This window comes from Juglans microcarpa x Juglans regia, chromosome 3S (genome assembly GCF_004785595.1).
Source record: "Juglans microcarpa x Juglans regia isolate MS1-56 chromosome 3S, Jm3101_v1.0, whole genome shotgun sequence".
Taxonomy (NCBI): domain Eukaryota; kingdom Viridiplantae; phylum Streptophyta; class Magnoliopsida; order Fagales; family Juglandaceae; genus Juglans; species Juglans microcarpa x Juglans regia.
Genome location: NC_054599.1, coordinates 8,457,069 through 8,482,142, shown reverse-complemented (window position 1 = coordinate 8,482,142; position 25,074 = coordinate 8,457,069). Strand labels below are relative to the sequence as shown.

The following is a 25,074-nucleotide window of genomic DNA, read 5'->3' as shown; positions in this document are numbered from 1 at the left end:
CCTATTGGAGGAGATTTCTTGGCGGAAGAAATCTCGGACTTTGTGGTTGAAAGAGAGTGATCGTAGCACTAAGTTTTTTCATAGAGTGACAAATGCCCATAAGAGAACTAATGCCATTGAGATGATGAATATTGATGGAGCTGTTTGCATGGAGATCCTGGTGATCGAAGAACATGTTGTTGGTTATTTTGAGCAACTACTTACAGAGCCAGAGGGGTGGAGGTCGAAGCTTGATGGGCTAACATTTGAGTCCATTGAGCAGTAGAATGTCATTTAGTTGGAGAAGCCGTTTGACGAAAGTCTTAATGAAGGTATTTAATGAATTCTTTTCGGTTGGAAAATTTGAGAAAAGTCTCAACACCATTTTTATTGCACTTATTCCTAAGAAGATTGGAGCATCAAAGGTTAAGGATTACAGGCCCATTAGCCTGTGAATGGGGTGTATAAGATCATTTCTAAAGTGCTTGCAAATCGACTGGGAGGAGTTTTGGGGCAAATCATTACGAAACCCCAAAACGCATTCGTATGGGGAAGACAAATTCTGGACTTAGTTCTCATTGCCAATGAATGCTTATGCAGCAAATTAAAACCGGGCAATTTGGATTTCTTGTGCAAGTTAGATATGGAGTAGGCTTAAGATCATATTAACTGGGATTTCTTGTTGTATTTGCTTGGGAGGTGAGGTTTTGGAAAAAGGTAGTGCATATCTATGGCACAATTCTCAGTGTTGGTGAATGGCTGCCTAGTTGGTTTTTTTAATAACTCTCGAGGTCTAAGGTAAGGGGATCCCCTGTCCCAACTTCTTTTTGTCATAGTCATGGAGGCATGTAGCAGAATGATTTCAATGATGGTTAACAATGGGTTTTTGGCTAGTTTTTCGGTTGGTGACATACATCGAGGTACTCTTCACATCTCCCATTTGTTGTTTGCAAATGATACTCTTATTTTTTGCGAGGCAAATCTAAACCAGATTCAGGCACCAAGGGCACTGCTACTTTGCTTTGAGGCTGTGTCTGGGTTGAAAGTGAACTTATCTTAGTTAGAGTTGGTTCCAGTTGGCAACATTCGTAATATACAGGTGTTGGCTAACACCCTTGTTGTAAGATCTCTTCTTTCCCTAGGAATTATCTTCGACTTCCTATGGGGCTGTCTCCAGGGCTAAAACTATTTGGGATGTAGTAATTGAGAAGATTGAATGAAGATTAACAAGTTGGAAGAGATTGTATTTGTTGAAAGGTGGTAATGGTTACTCTAATTAAAAGCAATATCTCTAATCTACCTACATATTTCTTATCTTTATTCCTAATTCTTGCGAGTGTGGCGGACGTATTAAGAAATTGCATCGTGACTTCCTTTGGAGAAGACTTGATTTGGTCAAGTGAGACAAGATATGCTCCCTAATCTCTTCTAGTGGTTTGGAAATTAGAAATCTCAGGATGTTCAATTGAACTTTACTTTGGAAATGGTTCTGGTGCTATAATATGGAGCACGAAGCTTTGTGGAAGTCAGTGATTGATTACAAATATGGAGGCACGTGGGGGGATTGTGCTCTAAGGCGGTCAACGGGGTTTATGGCGTGGGTATATGGAAGCATATTAGATGAGAGGGTGTGGAGTGTTTGCCCGTCATACTAGAATTGTGAATTTGTGATAGGAGATGGCTCAAGAACTAAATTCTGGCATGACATATAGTGTGGAGATAGAGCTCTCAGGGACTCGTTCCCTATAATGTTCATACTTGCACGTGAGAAAGAAGCATCAGTGGTGGACCTCATGGAGAGGGATGGTGATTTACTCCAGTGAAATATGAGCTTCACTAAGACTACCCAGGATTGGGAAGTCAGTAACTTTGTAGATTTTTTTCAACTCTTATACTCCATAAGACCGAGCACTCAAGGAGCTGATACTTTGTGGTGGATACCCACCAGAAAATGTATATTTTCAGTTCGTTCTTTTTATAAGGCTCTCATACAACTACAGAACAATCACTTTCCATGGAGAAGAATTTGGAGAAATAAGGCCCCTCCTAGGATGGCATTTTTTGCATAGACAGTGTCTTTGGAAAAGATTTTGGTGATGAATAACCTATGGAAACGTGTTGTGATAGTGGTGGAATGGTGTTGTATGTGTAAATAAAGTTGTGAAACTATGGATCATCTTCTACTATGTTACGAGATTGTTATAGCACTATGGGTCGATGTATATAGACGGATAGAGCTAGCCTGGATTATGCTTGCTACAGTGGTTGAGCTTCTAGCATGTTGGTCGAACCTCGATAGTATTCCACAAATCTTAATTGTGTGGAAAATGATTTTTATCTGTATTCTATGGTGCATTTGGAAGGAACGAAATAACCAGACATTTGAAGATAGGAAGCGTTCATTGGAGGAGATTAGATTACTTTTTTTTAAAACTCTGTTTCTTTGAGCCAAAGCTATAGATTTCAATGACCTCGATTTTCATGATTTTCTTATTTCTATTTATATCTCCTAAATAGGTGTTATCTGTTGTATACTCCATGTATACTTGGGTTATGCTTATTTGTATTAATATAATTTAACCATTTACCTATAAAAAAAATATTTTTATTGAATTGTCACATTAAGGCATTTACTGCATTTGGGTGCTAAGGTGATTTCAGATAATCTGAGTTGATCTATGAATAGTAGTGTTTTGTGTGTCATATTGTGCTTGAATGTATGAAGTATATTAAGATATATTTAATTTTTTATGAGAAGTTAAAAAAGTAATGAGCCTCATTAATGATTTGATTTGAGATAGGTGGAGATAGCTTGACACCGGGTGGGCTCCTTATTTATTATGAAAAAAACCACACCTCCCTTTGTAAAAAATGAAGTACGTTTGAGCCCACGTACATAAATTGCGTTGTGTTTGGATTCATCGTATTCTTATTGGAGTTATTCAACGAATTTTCAGAGCAAATGCGCATCAACCGTTTGCTTTGTCTTCCAACTAAATATTCATTCCTTCATTTTTTTTTTATGGTAGGAGAATATTCCTTCAAACCATCATTTTTTATGGTAGGATAAATGATAAAATCGAACATTTCATTTACGAGTGTATAGAACAATTATGAGAAACTTGAATTCCAATAAAGCAATTAGGAGGAAGTCATAGTGTTTATTTAGATTTTTTACAAATACCAACAGACGCAATTCAACAGCTTGAATCGGCCTATTAGATGAATCAGTCCTTTGTCATTCCAATTTTTGTAAGCCTTTTCTATAACCACTCTCTTCAACTTCATATCTGTGGCTGTGTATAGAGCTAATCCAACCCCCCGGATAAATATGTATATTATTTCTCATTATATGTTGATTTAACATCACTTATCCACTGGTTTGGCATTAGTTTGCTGAGATCTGGCAGTTTTAATTGATCCAGTTCGCAGGTGCTCAGAAAATTGAAAAATTCAAGCTGGTTTGAGGATATATTAAAAACATAGCCACCTAAACCATTGTACAAACAAGTTGCTTGAGAAGATTAGGATTGAGTTGAAGTGGAAGCATTCCTGATTTACCACCCTACCATGTCAAACCATCACAATTTTACCCAAGACGCATTAGATTCGTAGTTCCTATAACAATCGGCAAGCAATTAATTTGCTGCAAACAAATAACCTCCCATATAGATTGTAACTTGCATGATACACTTAATGTTCGTAAATATACATTATGCACCAACTTTCTCCCTCGCACAACCTTCAAAACTACAAACTACATACATAGCTAACATGCAAGAGCAACTACTCACATTGGGATAGCCATTCATCATCAGAGCTAACTCGTGTTCTTATGACTGTCTACAGAGCATATATTTTCTCCATGTCAGAGTTATAGTCATCAGGATCTGATATATTCGCAGAGTGAGACCACGAGAAAGACTTGCTCCCACTTGCCCTTTTGATGCGTCTATGGGAGTCGCTGCGGAAGAACCCAAAGCGTTGTCGGAAAACAAAGTAGCACATACTAGCAAGAGTCCCCAGAAGAATCGGTCCTCCCGTAAGGGTGATAGTAATAGCCATCCATGAACTTCCTTTTCCAACAACTACAAATGCTATTGACAGAAAAGCCCCACAAGTACAGGCACAGGCAGCCCACATTAGCTTGTTAACTACCGACACAACCTGCTTCTGAGCTCTAGTGTCCCAGGCCACCAAAGTGATCTGAACCACAACAACGGCTAGAGAAATGAAGAGAGATGTAGCATTCAAAAGGCAGAACACTCTGAAAGCAGCAGTGCCCGCGATGTTAGCCTTGCCTGCATTCGGTCCATCCTTAAAATATTGGCCAGGCAAGTTGAATATAGCCAAGAATGCTATTGAGGCAAAAAGAACAGCAACAACTGTGATCGAATTCGTAGTGTTTTGAACAGCTTCTCTGTGAAGTTTCTTTAATTCTTTGGCAATCCCAGAAACTCGACGCCTGGTTTGTTCATTTTCTTTGAGTTGTGAGTGCACCTCATGCTTTATATCACTCACAGTCCTTTTGAGTTCAATTGCTTCATCCACTTGGCCAACATGCCTGGCATGCTTGGCACCGGCTTCAGCTAGGAATTCCTTAATTTCCAATGCTGATTCCCCATATGACAGTTTATCTGCCAAATCCATTGCAGTCTCGTGCTGATTGTTAATAGCATTGACATCAACAGATGTAAAGCTCAGCAAAAGGCCTAGTATCTGAGAAAAAATGCAAACAATATTCAGTACCACAGCCAACATCAGAGAGACAACAAAAAAGAAATGTAAAGGCATCAGATTTTAAACATAAGCTTAGTTTTTGAAATGTGATCAAGGAAAAACTTAAGAGGATATTATGTCCAAGTTTCTAGTTTACTAAAGCGTAAAAGTAAGATATATAAACATGGTGGTGGAATTATATTTAGATTATAAAGAAATTAGAGCATTTTTTTTATAAGTAAAAAATTAGAGCATATTAACAAGCAATTTGGGGGTATACTTACCAGTTTGCAAACCTAAAGGATGAAACCCTTTAAATTGCTATTTTTTTTCTTTATGCTGTTATTTTTTTTTCAATTTATATCATTCATAGAACAAGAAAGTAGTGTTCCAATAGTTTGAATGCTTGTCCTGTTCTTGCGCTCTCCCCCAACCCCCTCCCCTCAAATCCTTACCACTACCAAGCCCCCCACCCACAATCTCAACTGGAGGAAGGCTTCTCCCCTCCTCCAACCTTCCTCTCCCTCCTCTAACAGTTCTCTCCTCTCTTCCATCCCTCCATCTTCCTTCTCTTTTCTTCTCCATTTTCATTAGTTTTTTCCCCTTCTCTTCAATCCAACTCATTACACTACCACCATCATTGGAAGCACTGCCCATTCTTCATCAGCCCATGATCACTGGCTGTTCCCTCCACCCACCGCATGGCCACCAAGAGCGGCCATACCTACTAGGATTTCAGCCTCTTTTTTACACCAATCGCTTCTAGCTGGCTGCCAATTTGTCTTTCCAGACAAATTATGTTGTTTTTATATTTCTTTCAAATTTTATTCTTGCTTTTTTTTTTTTTTTTCAGGGACTTTTAGCCTCAGATCTACGCCCAACCGCTAGCTACCACCATACACACACCCTCTAGACTCTCTCGTGTCCGGCTCCACCGCCCCACCGAGAATTTCCAACTTTTGACCAGCTCGTGGGCCACACGCACTGCCGGCAGCATGCGTTGACCCCAGCTGTTGTGTCCGGGTGCAGCAGATTCTGATGTCCCTTTTAGCCAGAAGCTTCACGCTTCTTTTTCCGGGAGCTACATTCATATGCTCCACCAACAATGTGAGAGGAGATCTTCAATGATCATCCCAACTACAGAGTTGCAGTGCTCATGAATTTTCCTTCAGCCGACGAAACCATCTTCATGATGGCTTTTTCTCGATCATGAGTCGAGAAGTTATTGGATCAAAATCTCTAGATTCCAACAAGCCTATCCTTGACTTGGCCGGCAGCTTTTTGGTCTCCCCATATCTCCTAAACTTTCCCCGGTCATCAGCCCGAACTGCATGAGACAGAAACTCATCTCACGTACGGTTCGGAGGCCGAGCCCCACCCAAAGCCTAAGGGGAACTCCAAACTCTGAACTGACATTTCCCAATTTATCTTAATTTTCTGCACTGCAATGTTTTTTTTTTCGTGTTTGTTGGGTATTCTCACCCCCTGCTATTGTACTTTTTAATTTCATCAATCTAATTTACCCATAAAAATAAAGTGTTCCCAATAGTCAAGGCTGAAGCCCCCGATAAGGTTTTCAATAGCCAAAAGGTGAACAGTTAATGAGAAAGATGATGTATATGTCCCGTATACTTGGCCTCTTGCCTTCTCTTATGATCAATAAAATCTTGTTTACCAATCAAAAAAGTTAATGAGAAAGATGGTACAAATCACCCAGTAAGACTTCACATGATAAATCTAATTGTTTAATTCGACTTTCATGGTTAATGGTAAATGCTAACAAATGTAAGAGGTAATTTTTTCACTTATGACTTGAAGCCTCATCAGTTTGTCATACCTTGCCTGCCATCATGCAATGCCACAAACATTAAGGAAGCAATTACTTTATGCTTTTCCTAAACCTCTTCTCATCTTTTTTTTTTTATAAGTAGCCTCTTCCTCATCTTAAATGACTAACAAGGCCATGTACCATCACATAAAGAGGTGATCAAGATATCCTGATATAGGTTACACGTGATAGTTTTGTCTGTTTTTTTTTTTTTCCAGTTTTGGTTTTCAATTTTTCTTGTTTGGTTTTTGTTAAGAGTTTTTTGTAATTTAAATTGTTAGGTTCTTATAATTTTTGGTTTTAGTTTTCTTGATTGCTTTTTGTTTTGTTTTGTTTTTTATGAATCTGACTTGTATCTAATGTGGCAGCGAAGTATATGTGGAGCTTAGCTGGCGGGTTTGAAGTATGAATTGAACATTTGCGTATGTTTCAATTTGAAGATAAATTGAACAGTCCTTAAAAATGTAAGCTAGAATTATACTATGATGGTGTTTTAGGGAATAGATTGCAACATGATTCTATTCACCAGCGTGTTGCCATTGTTCCAAACAGTGGAATACATATTCAGGGTTCTGTTCTAGGCTTACAACCAAACTAATGACTAGTAATAACTGTTCCATTCCAACTTATATTCCCAGCAACAACTAATACCCACAGAATTAAAAGAGAGAACAAATTTGATAACATCTTTAACTTAAAACTAGTAGTAGAATACCTGTGAACGGCCTTTCCTTGTGGCTATATGCACAGCTGTATTACCCTTCTTGTCATGTTCATTCAGTATAGAGCAATCTGCAAGCAATATCTCTTCAACGACTGAAGGAGACTGACCTTTTACGGCCATATGGAGGGCTGTTTGGCCCTTCTTATCTTTGATTCTGATTATTCCAGGATCGTGCTCTATAAGTGCTTTCACAATACGAAGGAGGCCATACCTGGCAGCCGTGTGCAATGCAGTCTTCCCATTTTTCCTTACTATCCTAACTGAGCCAGAATCAGCGGCCATGATGGTATTCACTACATCCAAATGGTCCTGAACAGCAGCTGAATAAAGGGGGCTGGTGTTTGTGGAGTCGCAAGAGTTACAAAGTTCAGGCCAAATGCCCAAAAGTTCCTTCACAATACCTAAAGAACAAGATGGCCAATATCATACTAGAAAATGTAATCCTTTCTTCGTTGGGTAAAGGAAATTCTTCCAAAACTATAATAAATGTCGAATGAACAGTCAGGGTAAAACCTAGTACTCAATAGAGAGGCTTCGGATCCCAGATATGTCAGATTTTAATCTCCAAAATTCTGATTACATGAAATCAACAATTTAATGGCACTATAAGCAACACTATATGCCTCAGAAGCGAGAAAAAATTAGGCAACTCTTTGTTAGGATTCTCAAAACACTTTTGCTTGCTTCGTGAAGCAAAAAATTATACTGATTCTAGCCTTGAAAGCTGGTACTTCCGGTCAGCGACGAAATAGTAACCAAACTAACTAACTTAAATCACTTCCTCTTACCATCCATGCAGCAAAAGCAGCTTATATTCCCAATAATCTATATATCACATACAACCGTACAGAAAAGGAAAACTTTAGCTAATTCCCCAAAACCCAATCAAAATCCGATAATGACAGACAAACCAAGAAGACAAAGAATTGAAAGCTAAAGCATAGCCACAGTTTTGAGAACAATACCCAAGTGGCCCCGCTTAGCAGCGACGTGAAAGGCGTCCATATCAGACTTGGACCTGATCTTTAGAGTCTGAAGATCGGAGAATCTGAGCAGGTATGTGAACAGCTCCTGAAGATTATTCTCTGCGGCGACGTACAGGGCGGTCTCGCCTGCGTCGTTCTGCAAAGACATTAGATCGGAGACGGTGGACCCATCAGAGTGCTCGGCTCCGGTCAGCTTATCCAAGAGTTGTTTGAGGGAGTCGAGGTCACCGGAACGCACGGCAGAGAAGAAGGACTGGTGGGTGATGAAGCGCAGAGAATTGGAGTCCATGGTGTGAGAGAGTAACACTAGATTATCTAGTTTCTAACTTTCCATTGACGGAAGGAAGAATAGAAGAGAAACAGAGGAAAATGGATTGTATGTGGCTTATCATTCAACGGGAAGTGACTGGTAAATTTTGTTTGATGTCTTCCAGCAGGGAGAGAGAGAGAGAGAGAGAGAGAGAGAGAGAGAGATGCGGGCCTGTTAACTGAGTTCAGTTTATGCGGTTTCCTCTTCTCAGAAACCCAAAAAAACCTTCAATCCTTCGAAGACGAGGGGGAGCATGGACAGTTAGCCCTCTCTCTTTTCTCTCTCTCTAAACACCTTTTTCCTCCTTTCTAGAGAGAAAACCGAAAAAACCTTCAATCCTTTATTTTCGTTCCACTTTTTTCTCTACTAAATTAAAAACCGTCATTCGGCTACAAAAGAATCAAAGATTTTATCCATTATCTTTATATCACACATCTTATATAATTTTTTTTTATTAAATATATGATATATAGATGATAAGTAAAAAAAAAAATTTAATTTAACAAGAATAAAAAAAACTAAAAATTGAGTGTGATGTGTGATGTAGAGATGACAAGTAGGACTCCCAACAGAATACATGCACCTCATTATTCTATTCCTCAATAATACTTCTACTTATCATCCTCACGCACTACACATCATATTTATTTTAATTTTTTTTATTTTTCCTATAACAAGTATGTAATGTATAAATTATAAGAATAACAACTCAATTAATTTAACAAGAATAAAATAAAATAAAAAATAATAAAAATAATTTTAAAATATGTAAAGTGTAGTGTGTGATGATGAATAGCATCCCTTATTTCTTGAATCCAATCTATAAGATGAGTAAGAACCACCGTCATTCGACAAGTATGTGACTCTTGTTTTACCCAAGCTGTGTGTGTCTTGTTTGGTCATGTGCACCGAGAAATAACACATCGATGCACCATCACTGAAAATGTATATCCGAATAATAACATGGGATGACTCTATCAAAATCATAATGTTAGACGCAAATAGATATAGTTAGATAGTTTGCAAGAATGATCTTACAATCTGAAACTGTCCACTCTGGACAATTTAAGAGTTATCAATTAACCATTTAATAGAATTGATAACTCTCGAACAGGTCTAAAGTTTATTTCAATGTAATATACAAAACAACAATTCATGATACAAGAATATATCAAATAACATATAATTATACAATTCAGGTATTATTTTTTTGCTATATGAATTAATTGCGCTATTTGATTTTCTTAAAGTCTCGTTTGGATTCAGAAAGTGTTTCATCTATTTTATCTCATCTCATCATTACAACTTTTTCTCAAATTTTTACACAAATTATAATAAACAATTCAAAAATTTCAAATCTCAATTCAGTTTTTTCAAATTTTAAAATGATAATAATATTAAAAAATAATATTCTAATAATATTTTTTTAACTTTTATCTAAAATTATCACATCTCATCTCTAAATCCAAACCAGCCTTAAATATAATCAATTGTGCTATATGATTTTCTTAAATCTAATTGGGTTGTTTAGGCGTAGTAAATAATATTATTTTTAAGAATATTTTAAATTTTACGTCATTAGACATTTAGTATATTTTTGTATATGTCTATTTTATATTAAGTATTTTGTTAAGTATTTTAATTAGAATTACTCTCATTATGTTAACTACTTCTGATAAATTATTTTTTATTAGTATATTTATTCACTTTGTTGCATGTTTTTAAGTACTAATTATAGTTTATTATTATTTTGTTCTATTGCGTTATTTAACCTTGTAGTATTAGATATAGTTTATTATTATATTGTTCAATTGTGTTATTTAACGTCTTAAATTTAATTATGATGTTCTATTGTGTGATAATTTAAAATATATTTTTAGAATTTAGTTAGAGTACTCTGTGTAATCTATAATGCAAATTCACTTTTGAACGTATATAATGTACGTTCGAATGCAACATAATCGTTCAAATGGTAACAGATATTATTCGAACGGTTGCAACTCAATTTCCAGACTCGAACGCAGAACATCATTAACAAATACACTCTTCAAGATACAATGATTGTTCATAAACATAATCTCATAAATCATGGACAATACAAATGAACAAACATAAATATAGATTATAATAAATAGAAATAAGATATTTTACCTTCAATGCAATTCCAAAAAATCTAATAAACAACAAAATACCTGCATCACATTTAAGGGATACAATAAAATTAGTAAACATCTAAAATTTACAATGAAGAACATGAGTTAAAGATGCATAGATATTTACCAAAGATCGTCTCTTGTGAAAATTCTTGTGCAATTCTTTCTCTAACTCTCCCTCAATCTTACTCACTCTATCTCTATCTCTCTCACTCTTTGTCTCTCTCTAAATCCAAGTGTGATTGCCTCTCTCTCTGAATTTTTAAAGAAAAAGATCACTCAAATATCTGAGCTCTCTCTGCAAATCAAAGAAGTCTCAAATGAGGAGTGTGCAGCTCTATGAGTGATCTACGATATTCAACCAAAACATAGCATTGTTTAAATAATTACAACGAGAAAATGTCGTTATAACAAGTTCCTTAAATTGAAACGCCGGCATTCCAATTAAAACAATGCTTATTACGGTGAAACAAGTCGTCACTTGTGCGACCTTTTAAAATTTATATCTTTCTAACCCCTCACATTTACGTTCGAATGTGAAAATTTAGAGCGGCATTTTTTCCACTGACAAAATTTTTGTGACACTATTGGAATGGTACTTAAGTACCGTTCAAATTTTAATCCGATGCTCAAGGATTGGAGGGAGAAATTCCTGCCACTATTTCAGCAAGCACCAAAAACCCTAGCCACCGTTTGAACATGACTCGCCACTGGAAAAAAAGTATAGTATAATATAGTATAGTTTAGTACTGTTTAGTATAGTATAGTTTAGTTTAGTTTATTATAGTATATTATAGTTTAGTATATAGCATAGTATTAGACTATAGTATAGTGTAGTATAGTATATAGTATAGTATAGTGCAGTCTAATATAGTATAGTATAGTATTAGTATTAGTTTTGTATAGTATAGTATAGTATAATTTAGTATTGTATAGTATAGTATGATTTAGTTTATTATTAAACTATACTATAGTTTAGTATTGAATAGTATAGTATAGTTTAGTTAGAATTTTATAGTATAGTATAGTATATTATTACTATATTATAGTTTAGTAATTATTAGTATAGTATAGTTTAGCATAATACTAAACCTTGATAGTTTAGTATTGTATAATATTGAATAGTATAGTATAGTATAGTATTGTATAGTATAGTACAATTTAGTATTGTACAGTATAGTATATTTTAAGAAAAAACCCTAAGCACCACCTCCCCCCTCTCTCTCGTAAAAAATCAAGGTTTTCAGACCTAATTTTCACCAGAGGGGGAGAAGGCCTTGGCTTCCTCCTCCTTCTCCCTTTCCTTCCCTCCTTCCATTCACCTACCTCGTCTATCAATGTTTCTTTTACTTAGTTTTATTTTTCTTTCTTTAAGGTCGAAAAATACAAATCTACAGCATTTTGGAAACTCCTGAAAGACACCTGCGGCACAAACAGATACACAGGTTGAAAATCGTTCGGAGGAAAGTGGTGGTTTTGCAAATATCACTACGCGTGGTCCTCACACGCTACCCCTTCAGGTAGCTTTTCTCAATATACGCACCAGATCACGGGACTCGCCACCACCGGACATTTTCAAATATGACCTTTGTGGCTAAAAAGAGTCAAATGTGTTGCCTTCACGGGCCATCACATATTTCGAAATCTACCAGAGTTAGTTCAAACTGTAATCTGTTCTTTTTCACATTTATCTTACTTTTTTTTTGTTTTCTTATTATTAATTAAAAAAAAATCATCTCTCGGACGTTTGTCTGTAGAGGTTGAGCCCTCTCTTTCTATGAAAGTGATGTTGAGTCTCTATTTAGGCAGAGAGTATTGTCTCTTAGACATTTGTCTGTAGAGACTAGTAGCAATAGTGCAGACCAAAGCAGTCACAAAAGGAAATATTGTATTGGTGGAGCTCCAAATGCATTAATTTGATTTATGATGTCATATTTGATATGAGAACATCTCAAAATGCATTCGGTCATGTATTTAAGTTTATCTGATGAATGAATGATGACAGTTTCCCTTTAAAAAAGTGTATTATTATATGATAATATTATATAATATAATATAGTTTAGTATAGTATAATAGAGTATAATATATTAATTAAGGTATTTTTATGGACAATGTTAAGGTGCACACCAAATGTGCACTCCAAATATGCACACTAGTGCAAATGACTTCCTTTTTTTTTTTCTTTAAGTATTTTTTAAACATCATTAACCATTAAAAAATAATAAAAAATATATAAATTCACTAATAGTCACTTTCTTAACCATTAAGAAAGAAGAAAAAAAGAAAAAAATATTAATGGACACATTTGGTAGGCATATTTGAGAGTCATACTATCATTTTCCTAACTTTATTGTTAGTAATATATTAGGGCATACGAGGTACCCTTCGAACAGTAACTCGTATGAAATATCGATCGAACATTTCATTTGAACATTTGAACATAAAACATACGTTCGAACGGTATAACACATATAAACGACGTCTGAACTTCCCGATTGATCGCATTCTCTCTCCCTCTCTCTCTCTATATCGTCCACGTACGCTGTTGATCGCTCCTCTGCCATCGTCACTGCTGTGTCACTGCCACCATCAAATACCACTTCCAGACAAGAGGTACACAACTTAGTAACGTTTAATAGGTTTTTTTCGTGTTATTTTCATTGATTTTTGATAGCAAATAGGAAAATGAAAAGTTTTCATCAAAAGACAATAGTAAGTGGTCGGAAAACACAAGGTCGAGATGTCTCTATGCACATCCCAGCCTTGTATGTGTATTATTTGAGGAAGAACAAAAGGAATCGGTGGATTCCTTTCGTTTTAATGGCCATCGAGTTGACTCGACCATTGCTGAGCTTAATCTAAAAACCATTCAAACCATGATTTATTCGTTCAAACGGGTGTGAATCATATCTCGAACGGTTGAGTGAATTCAGAAATATTGTATAGTTGTAAAATAATCGTAAAAGAATTATAAAAAGGTTTTAGAAATATTGTAAGTAGAATTATTCGATTTTTAAATCGGTGTGTAAAGGCTGTCCATATTACTTAAATAACAAAATTTGAATTTATAGGACTCAAATTATAAACATTCTCTTCCAAATTAAATTATATCACTTAAATATTTTATTAAACGTATTCTACGTACTGGCTCGAAAATATAATTTTCTTGTAAATATATAATTATATGTGAAATGGTGGTGGATAATAATTAATAACATAGACTTTTTTAAAAGGGTAATGATAAAAAAAAAAAAATGAAAAGGAAAATCAAGAACAAAGGCTAGAGCTATAAATGGGCGTCTGGTCAGCAACTTAAGTGGCTCCGCTCCAACATGGCTGCATCAAAGATGGTAATGGCCTCGCTAACCCACTGCCGTGCTCTAACGTGCGCGGCCACAACCTCAGCGTCCGCCTCTGGTCCTGCGCGCCTGGTGCCACACCCACCTGACCTTATCAAGTGGGTCCGGAGGGAAGGTGGGTTCGTACATCCGGCGGTGAAGATAGCCGAGGATGGCACCACGGGTCTTGGACTCGCTGCATCTGCAGAAATCCCGAAAGGTTCCAACCTTATTGCTCTTCCCGACCACGTTCCCTTGAGGTTTGAGTCAGACGTTGGAGATGGTCTTGACTCTGTTTTGGCCAATTTGGCTCACCGAGTTCCTGGTATGGAGCTTTTGCTTTTAGACTTAATTCCGATAGTCTTTATGTTGACATGTTGTAGACTGTGTTTTTTGAAATTTTTTATTCGAGGGGATATTTACATTTTGCATTTTTTTCCGGGAAAACCAACGCGTTTGTTTTGACTAATAGTATGGTCGTGGATGCTGGGTTCTTCAAAATTATAGCTAATATGATCGGTTTTTTTCTTTTGGAAATTCTGGGAGTGTTCTTGTGTGGGCAACAATGTGCAATTTTAAATTTTTCTTGAACTGCTTTTATGTGAACTTTGTTTCAGCTGCAAACAAACAGTTGTTCCTATATCACTTAATGAAAATGATGCTGAATGGGGAAAGCACGTTAATGAGGCAGGCATCTTATTGGTTTTTAAAGGGAACTAACTAGTTGATTGTTAGTAACATAATGTCTGTTAAGGTGAAATGGTAGTTTCTTTCTCCATTAAAGTAACACACTATTCAAATCAAGTCTTTCTGGACGTCTGGTGAAAATTGAATTCTTTGTCTGGGCTTGTCCACAGCATTTCAATGCTAAAGTTGCTACAGTTGCATAACATTAATTGTTTACTAAGATGGTCAACAGTCAGGTAAAGCATGAGATGATGGCAAGCGATTGTAGTACACTTTTCCTGGCCTTAGATTTAGTTATATCCTTGCTGTTTATAATTCTAGGGTTCCTGTCAGCTATTGCAGTTTGTTATGTTATTGGTGCCTTTTGAGTTCTAAGCATGCCTTTACTGTCTTTCTAGTGTGGTACAACGTAGGATTCTTATTGATATTTAATTTATTTTCCTTAACAGTATTCAGTTTATAATGATGGTTATGGTTTATTGAGAAATGTCCTTGATGTATGGGTGTTCTTGGGATGAAGCTAAGATATAACCACTGATTCTTTTACTCATCAAATAAATAAATAAATACTGATTCTTTTGGAGATAAATTTGTTGCTAGCTGGTTGGCGGCATTCTCTATCACTAGGCTTTTGTTCAAACCTGGTTACTGGACAATTGTTAAGGATAAATATGGGTACTAACATATGTGAAAGAATCCATGATTTATGTCTCAACTCATGATTAATGTGGTCTCAGTATACTTTACCAATTAAGGAAGTCAGCCTATATCCTTGCATATATAGATAACAGCCAAGACTTTAGTCTCTGCTATGTTCATACTTATCATGAGAAGAGTAAGGCTTATGGAAAGTAAATTTTATTATTGTGCCAAAAAATAGGCTTCGCCCAGGGTAAAATACTTTACATGCTTCTAATATATGTGCTGGTTTTATGTGTATGCCAAAAAAAAAAAAAAAAAAAAAAAAAAAGGCATGAAAAGCCTAGGATGAATGACAAGGAATGAGAAGCCCGCTTTACATCAGAACTCATAAGTATTATCTACAAAGTTATTGCTTGATTAGGAGTCTGGAGCAATGGCAATTTCCTCCCTTTTTCTTTTTGATAAGTAATCAAGAAGTTTTATTCATAAAAATAGGCAAAGCCCAATTACACAGAGAGTATACATGAGAAATACCTAGCTATAATTTACAACTGTAAGAAGAAAGTCATGGACATTGAGTCCATTACAAACAATAGCCCCCACCCAAGAAAACAATGTTTTAAAGAAAAAAACTTTCAGCTCCTCAATTGTTCTCTCTTGGTTTTCGAAGCTTCTAACATTTCGCTCCCGTCAAATACACCAACACATACATATAGGGACCATTTTCCATATTGCTGTGACTCGTGTATTTCCTCAAATGGCAATTTCCACCTTTTAGAATCGGCATTCTGCTTTTCTGGACTTTGGGAAGTTGGAGCTTACTACTACTTTAGAGTTTGATGAGATTGTATAGATATTCTTTTAGTTCTCTTCCTCTTACTCTCTCCTTTGTATTTGAAGAATTTGGTTTCCATTTCTTCAGGTTTCATGAGAGTTCATTGTTTTTGCTTCTAGTTTCTCTTTCATCATCTTATCTAAAGGTCATGCTTTTATCATATTTTGGTTGCAGAATGGCCAAAAAGTGTCCCTTCTTGCCACAGATGTTGGGGACCTAAGATTTGTCATTATCACTTACTAGATTTTGTGTAGCCAAATAATGTGATGTAGAATGTTCTTAAGAGTGATCATGTGCATATATGTGGGAATGCTTTTTCAGTGGATTTTTAGTTGTGATTATGTCATTGGGGGAGAGCCTGGTATATATCGTATTACATTAAGAAAAAGCTAATGATGAATAGGGAGGTTGATACCTTTAATGACAATATTAATTGGGCTCCCACCAAGAAAGAGAGATGTTCTATGTTTTTTCTTTCTAGAATGTCCTTATTCCTCATCATAACAACCTGTTTCCTTGGAAGAAGATATGGCGGACTAAGGTGCCTCCAAGAGTGGCAATTTTTACTTAGACAGCCTCTTTGGTAAATATTCCCACCATGGACAATTTTGAGGAAAGAACACATTGTTGTGATTGGGTGGTGCTGCATGTGTAAAAGGAGTCGGGAGTTTGTGGGTCGTCTTTTACTCTATTGCGAGATAGCTGGTGTTTTGTTGATTGGATTTTTCTGTCTGGTTGGTTTGTCTTGGGTTATATGTTAGCTGAATAGAGGATCTTTTTTACTCTTGTAGAGTGTAGGTGGAGCTCAAAAATTGCTGCAGTGTGGAAAATAGTTCCTACTTGCTATGGTGTACTTGGAGGGAAAAAATGCTAGAATCTCTGAGGACCTGGAACCAACTATGAAGGAGCTCAAGATTTTCTTTTTCAATTCAGAATTTTTTGACTTCTTCTACAGACTTTAATGGGCTAAAACTTACATCATTTTCTATTATCTTTTCCTCTCTCTAGATAGGTATTTTTCTTGTATAAAACCTGTGAACTAGAACACATTTTGAGCTTCTTAGTGAAACTTTTGTTAATTATGAAAACAGTGAATAGAGAATTGCTTATGGGATTCATAATGACTCCAAAGGGTTAGTGACTATTTTTGTTTTAAAGCAACCATTCTTCTGCAGAATGTTATCACATTTTTAAAAACTTTCATTCAGCATTTAGAATCTCAGGGGCCTAGAGATGAGTTTGTTATGAGCTTCTATTTTACTTTATTTTTAAGGGCCTGAGGGTGATATACCAAGCTTTATTCAATATTAATCATTCCTTAACTTGAGAAATCATTTTAAGATGTAATGGTATAAGGTGTATAAAGTTTATTTTTGTTTGTTGTTACGTTATGTCCAGGATACCCAGATTCCTCATAAGAACAGAAACGTGATTATTGTTTAGAACAAGTATTTTGTAGTTTACTAAGTCACATCACTTCCACCCATTAAGTCGAGGCGGTGAGCAAAGGACCCTGATTCTAATCCCTTGAAGTGAACGATTTATATTAATAAGAAAAAAAAAAAGCTGTATTTTGTTTTGGAAACTTTTGCCTACATTAGCTATTACGGTGAGATTTTTTTTTTTTTTTTACATATAAGTTTTACTGGTCAAATAATCTGAGGAACTGTGGTTAAGTTCCCTATTGATTTGTAAGTTTTGCTATGGCATGCATACATTTATCTACTTTCACATAACATTGGACCCTTTTCTTGTGTGATAGCTCGTTGGATTCTCTATGCGGTATAAGTTAATAACACCAAGTTGTGTAAATTAGGCTGTATTGAGTTTTGAATATGAGTAAATTAGACATTGTGGAAGGATTTGGCAGAGGAACTGTGGGCAATGAAATTGGGTTTGAAGCTTCTACAAGAAAGAGCAAAGGTTGGATCCTACTGGTGGCCATACATCAGCAATCTCCCTGAAACTTACAGTGTACCCATCTTCTTCCCTGGGGAGGATATAAAGAACTTGCAGTATGCTCCTCTTCTTCATCAGGTATGACATTTGAGTTGCTTAAAGACAATATATATAATGTTCAAAAACATTGTTAAAAGGCCAGTTAGGGATGCAGCAAAATCCTACCACCCAAATCCAATCAAGGCCAAAACTGCAACAGAATTTCTTGGTTATGTTTTTGCCTGTGGTTTCTCTTGGTTATGATTTTGTACACATGCTTGTTCTGTGTTACATGAACACATACAGAATGTGTCAAGTACCCATGTCTAACGTATGTGAGATGGTATGAACGTAGAATATTTGCTAGATACCGACCAAACATATTGAAGCATGTAAAAGGGTAAGAAAGGAAAATTTTCAATAACTCAATAGTAGTTAGTTACTCTATGTCAACTTGTGCTTGATACACCCTTTGCTTTGCTCTATAATACAAAAGTAAAACATCAGACTCTTCAATAATTAAGTTAACGATTTAGACACAGCTGATACTTAGACATGCATCTGCCATCCAACTCCTAAATCTGAGTTTTTCAATTATAGCCCCTGTAGAGATTCCTTGAGTAAAATTGATTTTGCACTATGATCTGAAGATGCTAGCAATTTTCTTCAAACAGGTAAACAAGAGATGCCGGTTTCTTCTTGACTTTGAGCAAGAAGTGAGACATATTCTTGAGGATCTGAAACCAGATGATCACCCTTTTGGTGGCCAAATGGTAGATGCATCCTCCTTAGGGTGGGCAATGTCGGCAGTCTCTTCTAGGGCATTTCGTTTGCACGGTAAAATGCACCCAGATGGGACCCACAACTATGTCCCCATGATGCTTCCACTCATCGATATGTGCAACCATAGCTTCAATCCAAATTCCGAAATAGTTCAGCAGCAAGATGCTGGGAACTTGAAGATTCCAATAAAGGCATGTTTTATTTTGTCTTTCCAATATTCTTTAAATCCAATCTGATTTACTTGTAAAACTTGGTCACTGAACTCTCTCTCACACACTCTCTCTCTTTCAAACCAGGTTGTAGCAGCAAGAGTGATCAAACAAAATGATCCCTTATTACTTAATTATGGCTGTTTAAACAATGATCTTTTCCTGCTGGATTATGGATTTGTGATACACTCCAACCCCTATGACTGTATTGAACTCAGATATGATGGAGCTCTTTTGGATGCTGCAAGCATGGCTGCTGGAGTTTCTTCGCCCAGCTTCTCAGCTCCAGCTCCGTGGCAGGAAGACATTTTATCCCAGCTAAATTTTTACGGAGAAACTCCTATTCTCAAGGTCTGTGCTCTCTTAGGCCTTGTTTGGTTACACAGATGAGATGAGATGAAAGTTGAATAAAATATTATTAGAATATAATTTTTTAATATTATTTTTGTTTTGGGATTTGAAAAAGTTGAATTGTTTATTGTATTTTGTGTGGGAGTTTGAAAAAATTGTAATGATTAGATAAGATGAGATGAGTTGAGACGATTTGTGTAACCAAATGAGGCCTTAATGTTATTGGTCCTCTTTTGGCTTGATTTTTTAACTAATAAAAATGTGTTTCCTCATTTACACTTTGTGTTGGAGCAAAAGCTTCATTGTCTACTTTTTTTCCCTTGATTTCAGGTGAAGGAAATTTTAGTTATTTTTTAAACCAATTTTCCCCTTTGTTGGCTTGTACTTTGAAGTTGCGCTTGGTGTCATAATTCAGTTATTTTAAACTGCTTATGAAATCTGTCTCAAAATGGATCATTTCTGATGTTTTTATGCTTAGCATGATAATCTGTTAGAATTTGGCCGGAATATGAAAAAAATGAGGCTTGTGCCATCCCTCGTGATAAAGACTGTAGGATGTTTGACATAATACTTTGCTTCCCTTTGTTTAAGTTTGATAAACTTTGAACAAACTGCCTCTTTAGACTATAGAAATAGACATTCTTCTGTGGCTAGTTTCTCATCGGGAAAGTAGCCAAGACTCGTTGTCTCTTGACCTTAAAAAAGGGTTTTGACAAGGCCTACCCTCATTACACATCCAACTCCCTGATGTCATCTGTAAATTTAATCTTGTAAGTTGTATGCTGGTAGTGGCTTTTGACTGGGCATAAGTTGGAGCCGCTTGAGCCTAACAAAATTCATGAAAAACTTCCACTTCATAGTTTTAGAGTGGCCATTTCATTTGTCCCTTCTTTTGTCTTTTTAACAGGTAAGCTTGGGAGGTCCAGAGTTAGTAGATGGCCGATTTTTGGCAGCCGTAAGAGTACTCCTTGCGAGCGACATGGATACAGTGCACAAGCATGATTTGAACACACTTGCATCTTTATCAGCTGAAGCTCCTCTTGGTATTGCAAATGAAGTAGCTGCTTTCCGAACCATTATTGCGCTCTGTGTTATTGCATTAGGACATTTCCCCACCAAAATAATGGAGGACGAATCACTATTGAAAGAGGGTGTCTCAGGTTCAACTGAGTTGGCCATCCAGTTCAGAAGGCAGAAGAAATATATGATTATAGATGTGATGAGAGATCTCACAAGGAGGGTAAAGTTATTCTCGTCAAAGGAAGAAGCGACGGCACAAGGCTAATTTATGATGATGGAGTCATTTTCAATGTGATTTGTTGGTGCAGGGATCTTCACTATTCCAAATATTGGCATGTATGTTGTCATTCTGTTTTTACTGTTTTCATTCTTGTATTCGTTTCAGCTATCTTTCTGCTTTTCGGTTACCTATCGATTGTGTTTGTAGAAAATTTTGACTGGCTATTCTGGAGACAACTCCTTCAGTTATCTATGGTTTTGCAACTGGGTATATGTCAACGTTACCCCATGACTGCATCTGCCCTTGTCAAGATATGGCCATCATGTTTTCTTTTCCTTTGCTTTGTCACTTTCTTTTTCAAATGCTATGAAGCGGATATCTTGGGTTTATCCTACCGCTATTTCACGCATGTCCAAATTCAATAAATACACCGATATAGAGATATCAAGTAGAAAATAGGAGGTTTCTTTTTGTTGGTTTGCCTTGCAACAGAATGTAATAATGCAAAAGAGTTCTGAACACTTGGTCTGCATTTTTCGATTAAGACATCAATTTCCGTCCTGCATAAATGCTGTTCTTGATGTTTTCTTTTTTGTAATACCGATACCATGGAATGAGTTATGTGATGTTGGGAGGGAAAATGTGGGCTGGAAGATTTACACAGAAATAATAATAGTTAAGTGTAAAAGGTCTTACTTTTTCTATACCAATCATTCTTTGTGTACACATGGTGAGTGTAAAAGGCTCTACTTCTTCTTTTCTTTTTTTCTTTTTCTTCCCCCTTTTCCTCGGCCAGATACGAATCTTAGACAAGTCACGTTACTTGCTATCCGAGACAGAGATTTGCATTGGCAAATGGTTCATCTTGCAATAATTGTCACTTGTTGTGGAAGGAAGGCTATCCTTCCGTTTTTGATAAGAAGGAAGGCTATTCTTGAGGTTCCTTGAAGGACAAGGGAAAATATGGTGGGAAAATAAATTCCTATCCAAACCAAAAGGAATACAATATCAAAGATAAAAAAAAAAAAAAAGGGGTTTCCGATTATGCTCAGATTTGCCAGCAAACACAGAAAGATATCTATTACCTAAAACTGATCTAAACCATGCATATTCCATCCAGAGTGAGACAAGCATGGAAATATGAAACTCTTACCACATAAAAGCTTTCAACCTATGATCCTAAAGTGGTGAAGTTTCCATCAAATCCTGCACCAAGAATATGTACATACAACGTCTGAAATAAAATAAAACCCCAAGTGCAGAGACTGGTTAACGAAAGATCGATGATGCATGGCAGACAGAGAGTGCTAAACTAAGATATTCTAGGCGTTCCCAATAACTGAGATCATGGGCTGCCTGTAGGCCAATCCCAGCGGCGAAGGTGACGGCTGCCGGGTGAATCCTCGGATAACATTCATGACACGCCTCATCTCCGGCTGCTGCAGCGACGGGTGCTTGATTATCTCGATTTCTTTCTTGATCTTTATAACTTGGATGTGAACTGGAGCACCCATAAATCCATCTCCGTCTACGCTCTTCTTGTTGCTCTTGTTTTCCTTGTTGCTGCTGCTGTTGTTCTGGGGCTCCATTGGAGGCCAAAGCCTTTCACCCAAAACTCACACCCCAAATTCTCTCCTTTTCCTAGGCTGCGTGGAACTCGATCTATGTATTGGTTTGTATGTGTTTGAAAACTATATATATATATATATATATATAATATAGGGAGGCCGGGGATATGGTACTAGAGAGGAAAAAGACAAATTCTTTATGAATAGTGTGGATGTGAAAAAGGAAAGTGGTCGAAAAAGGCAGATGAAAATCCATTGGACCCCTTACGTAGAGAGAGAGATGCTACACGACATCCTACCAAATTGGACCCTTCGGCTGCCATATAATTAATTTCCTAATTTACTATACCGCCTGCCAATGCGCGCATGCATGGTCAACCACTCAATGCCCATGAAAGTTAATATAAGTATTATTTTTTAATATATATATAGATACAGTCATAAATTATATAAATTTTGTATATATTTTTTTTTAAAATTATGATCTATTATTAAAAATTTATTTTTTATGTGAGTCATTTAAAAAAAAAATACTTAACGTTTATGTACTTTATGACTGTAAATATTATTTTTTAAATATTATATATGTATATATTTTGGATCACTGATTTTGAACCCTTGTTATATACGAGCGAGCAGCTGATCAAGATATATACGTGTGGTTTAATAGTTGGACGGGTTGGTTAACCACTGTCGGGTTATTAAGTGGTCCTTGAGATCATTATATATTATTAGTTTTGATTGATGAAATATTTTTCTTAGTGTCTACGTATTTAGATTTTTTTAAGTGTTTTTGTCTAAATCTTATACTTAAATAAGAGAGATAAATATATAAAGTAGATCTGATATTATTTATGATTATCCGATTGAATTTCTCGAACAATATCAATTATTTAATAAATTTTGTGAGATTCATTTTATTTATCTATCTTTTTTTCACTTTACACTTTAGAGTTCAAAATAGAAACACCTGAAAATCCAAATCCAATTATTGAAAATTTTGTTCTACAACATTTATGGTATATTTAATATTGTTGCAAAGACCTACACTCATAAAATTATATATATATATATATATATATATATATATATAGTGGGGAATTCACAAATGTAGGTCATAAAATTCGTGTAGGAATTTGAGATGATCTTCGTGGCATAGGGCCTTTAGACATCATTAAATATATAATTAACTTTAACATAATTCAAACGTACCCCATCTAATAATCATTTACTAAGAAAAAAAAAGAATTATATATTCATTTTGTTTTGGGTTTAATTAATTGGTTAATAATGTAGCTAATCAGTTTTGGTCAAAGCATGAATAGTATGGCTAGTACTAGAAAAAGCATAGTGATTGGTTAGACAGCCAACCGGTTTTACACGTCTTTCGACTTTCAGGCGTTCCTACATTTGACCCACTGCTCTAGTTATAAAATCTGGTCAATAGCTGACGTGACAGTTTTCCCCAAGTTGGATTTGGAGGATTATCTATGCACGTTTTCCTAGTTAGAAGGAAAAAAAAAAAAAAAACAAGAATATAAAAGTAATAGTACAAAATGATAAAAAAAAAAAAGAAAAATGATGGTTATAATTGTGAGTATGCAAGCGTTGCGTAATCAATTTGAAAAAAAATAAATGAATATGAAACCTATATAAAGAGAAAATTAATTTTTTAACAATAAATCTTACTTTTTTTTAAAGCGACTGCATGACATTTATGCACTTCATAACTGTATATAGCATTACTAAAAAAAAAAAAAGAATGTATTCATTACATACATACTAGTATTAAAACTGTAATAACTTAGAACATAGCAAATTATTTCATTTGAGGGAGATCTCCATGCATATTATGCAGTAGCCATGAGTTCATCTTCGATTATGTTTTTACTATAAGAAATAGGAAAAGTTCAAAATGAGCATAATTGTTTGATAACAAAACAAAACCTCGACACAATGTATCAGTAATTGTATGAATAACAAAATAGAGTCTTGAGACAAGGTATCAGTGTAAGCTAAAGTCGTGACAAATCATAGCTAATGCACACAAGGACCTAATATCTTGGTGGAAAATGATTTCAACAAAAAGAATCCGCATCCTAATTCCTTACTACTTTGAAAATACAATCATGAGATTCTCATCTCTCAACAAATCTTACATGCTACAATAACAAAAAATTTTGGCAAATAGAATTCTCAAATATAATGATCAGTTCTATGGGGATGCAATCTCCACAAGATCAATGTGCAAGAAAATAATGATTATAAACTTAAAGCCTAGGCTTCTTCAGGTACTTACCATCCTGCCTAATGCTGCAAAATGGAATGGAAACCTTCATTTTATTAGATAAATAAGCTTAGTATGCCCCTGCATTGACCCTCTCTTTTCACTACACAAAACATAACAGTTGATTGGCATTTAAAATAATTCATACATAGAGTTCTCTTGAAAAGTAGGCAACATTTCTGCGGAATAAAGAACTTGTGAAATTAGTAGGAACATGAGGAACTTTAATATATATATATATATATATATATATATATATATATAGGACAATAAATGTTAATCTTATAATACTGACCTCAAAAGTAAATTTGAGGTTCCTCTCCTTTACCAATCCCATTTTCCATATCCCTGCTGCAGAATTTGGATCTCCCATTCCTATCTAGTCCATCTTTGAGGACTTCCAACTTGTATGGAGTAGTGGGCAAGGTAGCAAATGGCACGCATTCTATCCTCATCTAGGAATTCGATCCATATTAAACTTTAGATATCCATATTA

The 25,074-nt window shown here is 35.7% G+C and overlaps 2 protein-coding genes across 4 annotated transcripts; one reads left to right on the top strand and one right to left on the bottom strand.

Annotated features, from left to right (window-relative positions):
• Positions 1–3,626: 3,626 nt before the first annotated feature.
• Positions 3,627–8,888, bottom strand: LOC121257689 (ankyrin repeat-containing protein At2g01680). Its single transcript, XM_041158845.1, has 3 exons — positions 8,216–8,888; positions 7,242–7,651; positions 3,627–4,698 (listed from the first exon to the last, which is right to left on the bottom strand). The coding sequence occupies exons 1-3, from the start codon at positions 8,523–8,525 to the stop codon at positions 3,823–3,825; spliced, it is 1,596 nt and encodes a 531-aa protein (XP_041014779.1). The 5' UTR covers positions 8,526–8,888; the 3' UTR covers positions 3,627–3,822.
• A 5,095-nt stretch (positions 8,889–13,983) lies between these two features.
• Positions 13,984–20,985, top strand: LOC121257748 (actin-histidine N-methyltransferase). 3 transcript variants are annotated; one of them, XM_041158943.1, is made up of 5 exons: positions 13,984–14,363; positions 18,073–18,239; positions 18,815–19,114; positions 19,220–19,483; positions 20,391–20,985. In XM_041158943.1, exons 1-5 carry the CDS (start codon positions 14,033–14,035, stop codon positions 20,766–20,768), a joined length of 1,440 nt encoding a protein of 479 aa, XP_041014877.1. In that variant the 5' UTR covers positions 13,984–14,032; the 3' UTR covers positions 20,769–20,985. The 3 variants fall into 3 exon arrangements, with proteins under 3 accessions (XP_041014877.1, XP_041014879.1, XP_041014878.1); XM_041158945.1 differs by having other exon boundaries at positions 14,175–14,363; positions 18,063–18,239; XM_041158944.1 differs by having other exon boundaries at positions 14,175–14,363; positions 18,051–18,239.
• Positions 20,986–25,074: the final 4,089 nt, after the last annotated feature.